Source organism: Chlorocebus sabaeus, chromosome 8, assembly GCF_047675955.1.
Source record: "Chlorocebus sabaeus isolate Y175 chromosome 8, mChlSab1.0.hap1, whole genome shotgun sequence".
In the NCBI taxonomy this organism is placed as follows: domain Eukaryota; kingdom Metazoa; phylum Chordata; class Mammalia; order Primates; family Cercopithecidae; genus Chlorocebus; species Chlorocebus sabaeus.
The window spans coordinates 124135431-124149234 of NC_132911.1; the positions used below are offsets into that span (position 1 = coordinate 124135431).

The window sequence follows — 13804 nt, forward strand, 5'->3', positions numbered from 1 at the left end:
TGGCTTAATCTTTTAAAAGAGGGATGATAGGTGAATGTATATTATACATTAGCCCTACTTCTTTGTCACTGTTTCATTGGAAATAACAAATTTATGTAGTTTTAAAATGTACATTAATGTTACATAAGGTTAATATATTTGTAAATAATAACAGTATTCTAAAATAATCACAGGAAATCTTTAGAGGGATATTTCAAATGCCATTTCTGAAAGCTAACACCTATCAATTTTTTTTCATGTAAATTATACAAATTTACTCCTTGACAGAAATATAAGTTGTATGTTAATGAAACTGCCATGATCGTTATTTAAACATGTAATACAAAGTATCCAAAACTGGCTATATTAGAGCTGCACTAAAGCAAGGCCTGTTAAGAAAAATGTCTATTTTACCTATAGTTAAACAAGATTTAAGTAAGCAGCAAAACCCAAAACATGAATTTATCACACTTCATGAACTGAACATCAATTTCCCTTTCAGGGAGGATATGATTCCATTCATGCATTCATTCATTCAACAAATTGACTGGTCAGGCCTGCTGTGGGCACTGGGAATAAAGCAGTGAGCAGGACCAAGTCCTCATCTTTATAAAGCAGTTTCTAACAGTGGATTATATATGTGTGTGTGTGTGTATGTGTGTGTATAACTGTTATCTAATAAAGCTATGATATATATTTTATATATAATTTATATATAGTATACTTATATATAAAATATATATGAAACATACACAAGTTTTGACCTTTGAAGTGAAAGCTGAAAGTTTTAAACTTTCATTTATGTGCTTAGAATGTACTTTGGAGATTACTGAATCATCTAAGAAATAGCTAACATAAAACTTTAATTCATTCTCTAAATTGTGCTACACTTTCCATAGCTATCAAATGTTCTGTAATAACTATTTTGCAGATAATACTTGTCACTAGCAAAAACTGCCTTTAAACAAAGTAATGTCTGAAAATAGTATTACTTTTTTTGAGTGAGAAAACAGAACTTTTAAAAAGGCCCGTCTGAGTGGTAGAAAATTCTCTATGGTTCTTGTGACTGCTCAAAAACAGTTAAAGTCACACTACATGCCACATCATTCTGTTTTCTATAGCAAATTCTTTACCATATGCATGCCTATGCAAAACACTGCCTGCTACTCATTAGATGAAACAAGCAAAATACCGCTACTCATTAAAGTGACATAAGCACATATCAAAAAAGCAGAGATTCAAATTCAGAATTCAGTAATAACAGAGGTTAAAACATTTATATTATCCTGAAAATGGAGTAATTTCTATAGAAGAATTTACCTCTTAACATTAGGAAAAAACTTTTTGGAGATTTTAGTTTGTATTATAAAATAGTAGGAAAAATTTACTTTGTTGTGAATAAAACAAAACATCAAGTTATGAAGCACATGGCTTATGCTACAGTAAGATTAGTGACACTTAACATTATTGGTCCTACTAAGAATAATTTATTTTTGAAGTAAAAAAAAAATCCCATTTCAGCTGTAAGTCTAGGAAACTGAGCGTAGCTAAAGTGTAATCTCAAAAATATTTTTTTTTCTTCATTAGGTTTTATGTCTTTTCACTCTGAAATAATATTTCTTAGTATAATGCTTATTCTATGAAACATTTAAAAGACTAAAATAATATTTGGATGGTGAACTAATCTTAAAAGCAATAAAAGGTCAGTTTGAGTTTTAAGTCATTTCCATTGTATGAATGAAATTATTTAGAATAAACCATTTCAGGAAATCTGGTGACATCACATATTCTTTAAGGATGTTAGCTATACTGAGAGGTAAAGTAATGGTGCCTTAGCCCTCATTTTCCTAGGCACTGTAGCACCATCCTGATCAGAAAAAGCTCAACATACATTTAAAAAAATTTTTTTAATCTCTTTTTGATTATTCTTTTGTGTTTCTTCCCTTTCAGATACAAACCTACATATCAACATGCTTTTAAATAAACTAAACCTGTTAGATTGTTGAAAATTTTTGCCAAATGATTTTTTTCAATTAAAATGAACAGAAATTGCCATTACATTCATCTACAAATTTTTAGTCAAAATCTGTATCAGCTAGGACTCATAAATGATTTGGTTTTTGTTGTTTAAATAGAGAATACTTTTTTATTTTAATAGCCAGTCCTAATCTGTTCATATCCAAAGAACAGTACAGCGTAGAATGCCTATTTGAGCAAAACTCAGGACTGGAGAGACTGAAGTCTATCATTGAAGTCAGTGCTGAGCTGGTTGAAATGGGTAGGAAAGTTGGAAAGTAACCTTAGTCCACAAGTCCAGCTAGTAACTTCTGACTGTGAAGAGCAGCAAATTAAGTTAAATCGTGTGGAGAAAATGCCACATGACTAGACTAGCATAAAATTATGGAAAATCTTAAAGCTGTCCAGATCCCAGCAACTTATGGGATTAGAAAAGGTAAAAATCCTTCTACACTGTCGTTAAGTCTCTGATCTGAAGCACATTTTATAAAGGCATAGGTAAAAGTAATTTTTTCCTGAGTATTAAGTAAATCTGAAAATGGGTAGTTTTTAGGAGTAATAGCTTTCATATCAGAGAATATGCACTAAGCTTAAATTCTTGCTCCCTTCTAGAGCTACAGACTGAACAGGATGCTCACCAATGCAGTGCTAATGTTCCCAGCATCTGGAATCCAGCTTTTCTTTTACAGAGCTGAATGGATTACATACTGAGCTCCCTAATCCTCATCCAACTTTCAGAAGAGACAATTCTGCATCAGTAATGGTTGTCCTCATACTTCGTCTTCATCCTTACCATCCAGCTCTCCTTTGCAGGCACATTTCTAACAGCACACTCTGTAGAGTACTGAAACACCAGGAACACAGGTTTTTATTGTAAAAACCTGTTTTCAAGCATGTATTGATGCTGAGGCTTTCCATGGTTAGCTTCTCTACAAAGGAGAGTTTTGCTTTAAAAAAGCACTTCTTACTGAATTAACATGTAAGGAAAAATACTGCAAAGCAATTCAAGTTGAATTTTTTCACATGCCTAGTTTTCCCTAGGAAAAGCTCTCCTACATCATTTTGCAAAAATTGAAAATAAAGTTTAAAATGATCCAAGTTTTATTTGTAGACTACATTTTGAAACATTTCCATTACAATGAGCATGATTAATTTCCATGATTATTGGGGTTGTGAAATGTGCTGGCAAAACTGCAATAATCATGTAAGTAATTATTGATAGTATTAAAATAAATTGACCATTTTAAAGCTACAATCTCAAGCAACAGAATTGTGAAGATGGTGCTATTTTTTGCCTTTAAAGAAAAAAGAAAAATTTAAGTGTAAACCCCACAGTCACCATTTGCACATTGCAAATACCTATCTGCTTTGTACCATCAAGAAATATAAAAAATATAACTTCATAACACTTTCACAAAATTTATGTATCCATGATTTATGTAAAATATAATATACCAAGTATATCCACTAGTAAAATATAATACACCAAGTATTAACTTAAGAAGTGAGATGAATAGGCAATAGTACCCATAGTATATATAAAATGGCTTTTAGTTTTCAAAAAGTATAGTTTTGTCATAAAGATCAATTTCATTCCCTATCTTCTACTATAGCTTAAAAATGACAATAACTAATGACTAAACTAATAACTACAAAAGAAAACCTAATGATGCTGAAACTAGGCCTGAAAGAATCTTTGGAGGTGATTTAAAATAATGTAAATAAAATCCCAACAATGCTAGCTTTTAATTAAGGTTAAAGCAATTTTGTCAATCATCTACTGGGTTCAAAGTTCTTTAATAATTGTTTCTGCTGCTCAGAAGCTTTTAGTCTCTAATATAAAAGTTAATAAACTTACATTGAACCAAATATTTGTAACAGTTCAAATTATAAAATGTACATTTTAATATTATAAACATATTTTAAGTATTATTACTAGGGAAGCAAACACCAAAGCAAGCTATTTTTGTGGCTCTTTACTTGTGGCGCAATGCAGGTACATCTGTTTGTCAAGTGTCTGCAGATTCGCCATCAGATCTATCTTAAACAAATTCCAGTTACTACATTCCAAAGGAAGATAATATTCTTGGCTTAGCTATGTTGGGTAGAACAAAAGCATATCTTAAGCAAGGTCCTCCTCCAAAAGGAGCAAAAAATTTTTTTCTAATAAAGGCAATCCTTCCAATAATAAAAACCTCATGTTCCATGAATTGAACTGCATGGCATATCAAATATTTTAATTCGAATTCTAAAGTATGTAATATTTAATAGAACTTTATAAAATGGCATAGTCCAATAATGTAGACACTAGCCATATGAAGCAAGGGTAATTTTGTTTACTAACAAAAATTCAGTTCCTTAGTCACATTAGCCACAGTGCAAGGCCTCAAGAGATACACATCAACAGTAGCTAATGTATTTGAAGCTCAAATAGAGTTACCTCCTTCCCTTCATCCCTCCCTCCTTGCTTCCTTTTCTTTTATTTTTTTGAGATGGAGTTTTGCTCTTGTTGTGCAATGGCGTGATCTCGGCTCACTGCAACCTTTGCCTCCCGGGTTCAAGCAATTCTCCTACCTCAACCTCCAGAGTAGCTGGGATTACAGGTGCCCACCACCATATCCGGCTAGTTTTTATTTTATATTTGTATTAGAGACAGGGTTTCACCATGTTGGCCAGGCTGGTCTTGGACTCCCAACCTCAGGTGATCCACCCACTTCAGCCTCTCAAAGTGCTGGGATTACAGGCATGAGCCACAGCGCCAGGCTTCCCTCTCCTTCTCCTCCCTCTTCCACTGCCTCCCCCTCCCCCTCTCTCTTCCTCTTCCTCTCTCTCGGCAGGTCTTGCTCTGTTGTCCAGGCTGGAGCGCGGTGGCATGATCATGGCTCACTGTAGCCACAACCTCCTGGGCTCAAGGGATCCTCCTGCCTCAAGCCTCCCAGGTAGCTGGGACTACAGGTGTGTGCCAACACACCTGGCTAATTTTTTTGTTTTTTGTTTTTGTAGAGACAGGGTCTGGCCATCTTGCCCAGGCTGGTCTTGAACTCCTGGACCCAAGAGGTCCTCCTGCCTTGGCCTCCCAAAGTGCTAGGATTATAGGCTGAGAGTTTTTTTCATCATTGCAGAAAGTTCTACTCAAGAGCCTTGAAGTAAATGATCATCTATTTCTTAGACAAACTTGACTATTTTTTTTCCTGGTCACATGCTTTTCACATAATAAAGACTAACTGGACTTGATGTCACCTCAAATGTGCAGGGAGAAAGAAATATAGAATGATTTATATTAAATGACTAGTACACCTATACTATCTGTACATTTCAGTAAATGTATACTTATTTTATTACTTTGACAATACAAGTTAACATATGTATGTGACTATTTATGAGGAAAAATCACAACTTTAATAAAGCTTAAAGGAAAACTTGGTGTCTAATGCATATTCCTGCCTCAGGGAAATCTGGAATGAAGACAGAGGGCAGGAAAATCCATTCCCAGAGTAGTAACTAAAAATGCATCAAGTGTCTCTAAGTTTCTCTAAAAGTCTCCTTAAAAATAGCTATAGAAAAGCCCTTTCTAATTCTATTAATAAAATGAAGGCACTCAGGCACCTTCTAATTTGTTTCAAAAGAAAGCAGAAATCATTCAGCAAAATGAGAATTTTGGTCAGTACTCTGACTATAATAACACTAAATATAATTTGTGAATTGTTATATTACTATGGTGCCAGTTTAACTGATTTAGAATACACTTTAGAATATTCATGAAATATGACTTCAAGTGTATAATATGTATTTGCACATCCATGATTTAACAGCATCTTTGTTATTTCTAATTTAAAAAAAAAGAGTACCACACCCCTCTTGGTCAGGAATATAAATTCATTTATGATGGTGTTTCTGTAAGAAAATCAGATATATATTTACAGAACTTGTTATAGGAAGGTAACCTGTCAAAACTTCAAGGACAACTTAAAATGTTTTTAGTATATAACTTACCAAAGCTGAATATTTTCAAACTACATCAACTTAAGTACATTTACAATAAAATTCGACACTAGCAAGCATGTTAAAATGGTATAGAATTTGCAATAGCAAAAAAATTCTCCTATTAAAAACTTAGCACTTCAAGTGAGCTAAGTTGCTCACTTATTCCTTCCAGCAATTCTCAGAAGTATGGACTGGCTCTAATTTACAACTGAAGAAACTGAGTTGAGATGAAGAAACTAAGGCTCAAAATGACAGATGATTTACTTAAGGTTATAGAGTCAGCTGCTATAGAGGCAAGATTTGAACCTTTGTTTGGATTTTTCTAAAACTTCGTTAAGCTATTCATGACAATTTCACATTTAATTTTTAGGGAAAGAGCTCATGTCTTCATTCTTTCAAAAACACTCACTGAGTACCCATTATGTGCCAAGTACTATTTCTACATGTTTCTAAGTATTTCTATGATGTAAATGCTGAATCAGACAATGTCCCTGCCCCCTTGAAGCTGACATGCCAATGCAAGAAGGGGCATTCCAGCAGAGTAAGGAGCATGACACAGCAGCTAGTCACTCAGGCTTGAATCCCTAAACTACCATTTACAACTATGTGATAATAGTCAAGTTACTTTATCTCTCTGTGCCCACATTTTCTCATTTAAAAATAAGAATAAAAATTGTACTGACTCACTAGATCGCTCTGAGGATTAGTAGATTAATACATATAAAGCACACAATAAATGCTTTATTAGTGTTTGCTATTTTTATTATTGCCATGAGTGTAGAGAGACAAATAATAAACACACATATAAATAAAAGTACTGTAGATAGTGATAAATGCTGTGAAAAAAATGAAAAGTGGTCTTTGCTTCATATTTTCTAGAGATTCTTTCCTGAAGTCACTTACAAAAGCTGATAAAAAAAATCTGTCTTAATTAATTTGTTCAAAAAATACTGGCTGAGTGTCTACTTAATTTGTCTAGCACCAAGCTCAGTGCTAAATAAGACAAACATGTAGCTCCCTCATGAAGTCTAGCAAGAAAGACAGACAGAAAACAGATAATCACACAAATATATAAATAAATTAGAGTAAATCAGTAAATGGAAGTGTACGATGAGAACCCATAATGAGAGCCTAACCAGGTTCAAAGATTACAGGAAGGACTGCCTGAGGAAGTTACATTTAAATGCTTCATCATCTGGAGAGCCCTGGCAAAAAAGCCTAGAAACAACTAGATGGGAGTAAGAATGTTACATCTTAGCAGTTTTATGGCAAACTGTACAGAGGAGAGCAAAAAGTGTTTTTTTTTTTTTTTTTTTTCTTTTTGAACCAAGACAGCAAGTATCCAAAATTAATGACTTCTCATTAGATAACAGTTTTAGCTTATGAAACAATGTGGAAATCTGAGAATCCTTACATTTCAGATTAATAACAATTCATGTATCATTCCTAAAGACTACCATCAGTCCAAGGAAGGTCGACTCAAACAAAATATTTGATAATTATAGGAACCTATGAACATCCTTGCACTTACCTAGCAAGGTCTTAATGCTTAAAAATTTTTGGTTCTAATATCTATATCTAGAGTTTATTTGTAGGTAGTAGCTGCTGAGTTCCCAAGAGAGCAGAAAAATGAGTTCACTTTTCCCGTCCTTAAGGATCTTATTTAATCATATGGTTGAGGAAACAGAGGATATCAAAAGAGAAAAAAAAAGACAAGAAGAAGGGAAACACTTACGGAGTCCACACTCTTGGGAAGGCATCTATTTCTTCTTGTGTGTACTCATCTAGACGTTTAGGTATTTTTCGTGGTTGAGGAAGCTCCTCCACCAAATTCTTAAGAATATCTTCTGGAATATCCTACATTAAAAAAAAAATAGACTTAATTTTCTTAAAATATCTTTCTTAGCAATAAATTACTAATACTTAGTGTTAAAAAAAAAAAGCAAAAGAATGTTCACAGAATAAGGAAAACATAAAATCTTTAAAATAAAAACCTTATAAAAATTCCCCAAAAGTACATTAGATTAATACGAGTAATCCCATTATAATAAGACACCTATTTTTAAAAATGTGCTGTTTATTTCCCTCTTTTCAACTGCAAAAAGACACTGCCGTGGCTCATTCTCATGCTTTCTCTTCTGACGAATCTAAGTAATGGGTCTCCGGGTCTAGTGCCACTACCTTTCAATCAGTGCTCCAACTGTGGCCAGAAAAAAATTTGAAAATGAAAATCTTTGAGTCATTTATTTATCTAAGAAACATTTATTGAACTTCTAAGAACCAAACATTGGGCTAGGTGCTGGCCATATAAAGGAAAATAAAAAGATCACGCCTTCTTAAGGCTTATAATTTTTAAAAAGTCACCTCTCAGCTTGAAATTTTTCAAGATAAAGTTTTAACTCCTTTGCTAAACTTGCTTAGCTAGACAGTCCTTACCACTAGTCCACCTTTTCAACGTCACTTCTCCACACACACATCCATGGTTTCTGACTAATCAACCTCCTCACCTTTCATGTGTTGCTCTAGACTCAAATCGTGATATATTTATTAATTGTATTCCCCTGACCAGGACCACTTTCCCCCTATTATGCATCCAACATTCAGAAAAACGAAGAGAAGAGTTGGAAGATTGACCTGCCAACAGTAGACAGAATGAACTGCAGTGGAGAAAAGCTGGAGACAAGAACAATTAAGTGGCTGTTTCAGTAATCAAGGTAAGATTTTTTTAAAGTTTGAATTTAGATACTTAAAAGCACACTAAAGTGTAAAGCACATATCTAAGACATTTTAAAAGAAGCAAGCATTGGAATTAGACTAAGGAGGAATAAAAAAATGAAGAGTGTGGGTAACCAAAAGAATGAACATTTATATTGTACTCATGACACAGAAATAAGGCAGCTGGGAGAATGCACTATATTGTGAGATTGGATGATAAATTAATTTTGGGAACTCTATTTAAATAATGATATCAATATGGAGGTGTCTTATAGTCATTCTTATAAGGGGAGTAGATATAATTCCCTCTTCTCTTTATAGTATGCGCACAGGAATTTTCGATAAAAGGATTATCACACTGTAAATTACAGCTCTCTGCAGAGAGCACTATTACAAGTGGGAATCCAATATCTGGCCAAGGACATGGCATCAACTAAGGCATCGTTTTGACCAATTCTTAAGACATGTTGTCTTAAGACATATTGTCTTAAGAATCAGGATAAAATTTTATAATAACTTTAGGATCACAGAGCTCTACTGTCCTATAAGCTTGTCCTAAAACCCAATATAGCAAAATATTTATAATATTTTAAGCAATTTAAATGAATTAAAAAAAATTGTGGTTTGGATAGGCTGGGTCACTATCAACATATACAAAACACAATAGATACTATTGATAATGTGCTTCTTCACTGAAAAGCATTTAACATTATTTAACATCCTTTCCCCTATTGTTATCACTTCCTCAGTATATTCAAATCTGCACAATAATTACAGAGTCAGGGCAAGCAGAGGATGCCTGGACATAGACAAGATTGTTGGTGACACTTATTTTTTACTTATTGAAGGAGCCTACTTGTCAGATATTTCCAAAGATATATAAATATTTCATACTTCTTTGGAAAGCCCGTATAAAATTCCCTAGATCAGCTGTAAAGACAATTTCAAAAAGCTGCTAAGTGCTCACTCAGCATAGAGCACGTGGAACATAGTGGGTTCCTAGCAAATGTTTGCTGCATGGAATAGAATTTTGAATAGAATGAGCCAAATTTATTCACTATTAGAGGATTTTGCTGAATGGTTAAAATCAATGCAAAATGAGGAATCAAAGTTTTTGATTAGGCATTACACATGAAACCAGAAAGAGGGAGAAGTATCTCCTTTAATGTGTATACAGAGAAGGTAACCCATGAATGCTAACTGAAGGTGTTTATGGGGATTTAAGAGTTCTCTTCACAGAGAGGTGGTTAACCTAAGGGGAAATGAGGAAAACAACAAGTGCAACAAACAGAAACAGGGGTCAAGTGATCACTTTTTTTGCAACTTTTTACTTTAGAAAAATTTAAATTTACAGAAAAGTTGTGACAATATAATGAACATTAATCTAATCTTTACCTAAGTTCCCCAACTGTTAACATGACATGTTTGCTTTCTCTTTTGGTCTGTCTATACACAAACGCTTTTTGGATGAACCATTTTAGAGTAATTTGCAAATACTTCAAACTAAATATTTCAGCATGTATCTCCTAAAGATAGTCTCCTATACAACCACATTAAATTTAATGTTCAGGAAAATTAACATCAACGACATACTTTTTATCTAATATACGTACATATTCAAATTTCCCAAATAGGTCTCATGTTGTCAAATGTAACTTTTCCCAATTCAGGATCAGGTCAAGAATCACATGCTGCATTTAGTTACTATATTATGTTGTTTACTCTGTAGTCTAGTCTCCTTTAATCGTAAGTTTCCTTGCCTTTTCTTTAATATTTTCAAGAGTCCAGGCCAGTTATGTTGCAGAATTTCCTTTTATTTGGATTTATACTATTGTTTTTCCATGATTACATTCAGGTTAAGTATTACTGACAAGAGGCTATGTAGTTTATGTTGAGTGTTCAGTGCTTCACAGCAGGAGGCACCTGATGTCAGTTTCTCCCACAGTGACCAAAGATTTGATCTCTTGGTTATGGTGGTGTCCACCAGACTTTATTAATGTAAAAGCAATGGGAAGATTCCCATCACAAATAATTGAAAATATTCCCTTTACAAATAATGAATACTCTGTAGTGTGTTGCTTGGAAACTATAACTATCCTGCTCCACAATAACCTTTTACCCAGTGGCCACAGAATATGCTGGTGATGGTGGCTTTTCTAGTTCAGTATTCCTTCTACATTTTTTATATGATATTCTTCTATAGAGGGCTTTTCTATCCTCAGAAAGAAGGGACATTATAATAAATTAAAAATAATTTTTGGATGGTCATTGTAGCCATATAGATTTTTGTTTTCTTATTCAAGGTAATCCCTTATTATTACCATGTGTTTTGAGGCTCACACAGTTCCGTATTTGGTCAGTGGGAAAGTGGGCACCACCTAAAGCTGGCTCCATGTTCTCTTGATATTGCTCCATGAGTTTTTGAGTACTGCCTTATTTTCTGTTACTTTTTATTATGTCACTATTATAAATCATGCAGAAATACTAGTCTTGTGCATGTGTATACCCCATAACAATTTAGTTCGTTCTTTGCTCCAGATCGTGAATCAATCAGTTCTCCAAGAACTAAGTTCCTTTTGGTAGGGAATAGCATGTGGAAAATAAGATTTGGGAACTAATTGTGCTCACCTCTCTTGGTGCTGTCATTTTATTTTTCTAATACATAAAATTTTAACATGATTAACATAAAAAATAAATTTAAAAGACAGTCTCTGAAAAAAATCTCATTCTTCCCCTATTCCTTTGTACCCATAGTCTAGCAGTTGCCAACTTTCTCTTCCGGTGCTTCTTTACGCAAAAAGTATTGCACATAAAGATATGTTCGTGTGTATGTAAACACACATATGTATATATGCATACAAATGTAGTATGCCGTCTACATTCTTTTTTACCTTGTTTGTTTTCACTTAACAATATATCCTGGAAAGCACAACTACCAAGTCACAAAAATATGTGTCATTCTTTTTATAAAAAAATTGCACAATACTCGACAATTTACTTCCTATGAATAAGCATTTTTTTTTTTATTGTATGATTATGAATCCAGTGAAAATAATCATGTGCATGTGTATCTTCAAGGTGTATTTTTATAAATGAGATTGCTGGATCAAGGATCAATCTCCTGATGTATGTATTTTCGTTAAATGTTACCTAATTAATTCCCAGGATTCCAGATGAGATGCACCATGTTGTGCTACCACCAACAATGTATGAGTGTGCCTGTTTCCCCCATGGGCTTGATAAAATGTACTGTCAAGCTTCTGAATACTTATCAATTCGTTTTTGGGAACTAGGTTCATTTATACTCTGAAATGAAGTAATTTCCTATTTAACTGAACTACCATGAATACTTAAAATATCTACACTCAAACTTACTTTGTAAATGAAATATTATTTTTGTGTCTTTTAGAAATTATGGTTTCTAAAGAAAGTGACAATACAATCAGAAATAGGAATTCTTAAATTCTTGCAATTTCATCACGAAGTGATCCTTGGATGATGATACTGCTCCCATATATGCTACCTTAGAGGTAAAGTAAATAGTGGGAAATTATTCTACTTGTTCATTTATAGTAAAGACAATAAATTAATCATTTTGATAAACATGAGCAACTTACTCACTATTAATAACTCTTCATGTATTGTTTAAGCTAACAATAAGAGCACATGCGTAGCTTGAACAATCATTGTAACTTGATATTCTGGAATAAATTTTTATATTATTCCTTTAGGAGGAAAAAGAAGGACAATTATAACCATGGTAATGATAGCAATTAGCACTTATCATGCCAGGCTCTTTTCTAAGCAATCTACAAGTGTATTTTATTTAATCCTTACAACAATCTTGTAAAATAGATACTATTATTATGTCAACTTCACAGAGTAGAAAACAGAGGTAAGTAATGAGCCCATGTTCATGCAGTCAGTAAATAATGGGGCACAATTCAAAGCCAGGCAGTCTGATTTGATACTGCACTCAATTATTTTATTATAGAAGCTTTAGTATTTCATTGCATTATATTAAGGAGAAAAGTTAAGTACTTAAAACAATATAATACTAATAAATAAAAATGTTTATACTTTTTCTAAGTAATTTTTAGCTGACTCAACTATGAGTATGAACAAGGATTCTAAAGTTAAATCATGGAAAATAATAGCAACCAAAGTTAAGCTATTAGTCCATGATTCACAGAAGTTTTGCTACTGGTCACATAAAAAGTAAACTAAATTAAAACTTTTTCACAGTGAATGAAATTATCAACAAGTACCTCAGTTTAACAGGGGTTCTGATCATACCTCCTTGTTCAAAAGCAAGCAGTGATTAAAATTGTTTAAAAAAATTTAGATACTTTTAATTTTTAGTCCAATGATGGTTCATTTTACATTGAAAAATATTAATAAAAGTAATTATCATTTTTTATACATACATATTCACTTAAAAAATATAAAAATATTTCAGAAGTTGACATAACATTTTTGAAAATAAGTGTTGGCATTTAATATATATATATATTAAAAAGAAAAACATTTAATTGAAAATTCTGGAAAAGTCTTGTTACCAATGACCACTGACTTACCTCATCTGGAAAAAGATGCAACCTTTCCATCATTGTTCTTCTGTGAAGGTTTTTAGGTAGCATGCCATAAATAGCTAGTTTTACAATCTGAAAAACAGATATACATAGGACACAATAAGAAAACTGTGACTTGCGATTGTAAGAAAGTAAACATAATTAGAGATGATGATGAAAATGAGGGGTTTACATCGTTCTCAGCAAACTATCGCAAGAACAGAAAACCAAACACTGCATGTTCTCACTCATAGGTGGGAACTGAACAATGAGATCACCTGGACACAGGAAGGGGAACATTACACACCGGGGCCTATTGTGGGGTGGGGGGAGGGGGGAGGGATAGCATTAGGAGATATAGCTAATGTAAATGACGAGTTAATGGGTGCAGCACACCAACATGGCGCATATATATATATATATATATATATATATATATATATATATAACACAAACCTGCACGTTGTGTACATGTAACCTAGAACATAAAGTATAATAATAATAATAAAAAGAAAGAAAATGAGGGGTTTAGATTCAAC

At 33.1% G+C, this 13804-nt stretch overlaps 1 protein-coding gene across 1 annotated transcript in view; it reads right to left on the reverse strand.

Annotated features, from left to right (window-relative positions):
• Window positions 1–13804, reverse strand: part of MRPL13 (mitochondrial ribosomal protein L13) — a 49493-nt gene that overhangs the window by 10715 nt on the left and 24974 nt on the right. Inside the window, exons 5-6 of the mRNA XM_008001451.3 lie at window positions 13272–13358; window positions 7715–7836 (exon numbers count right to left, since the gene is read on the reverse strand). Of these exons, the coding sequence (XP_007999642.1) occupies window positions 7715–7836; window positions 13272–13358 (209 nt within the window). The remainder of the gene's footprint in view (window positions 1–7714; window positions 7837–13271; window positions 13359–13804) is intronic.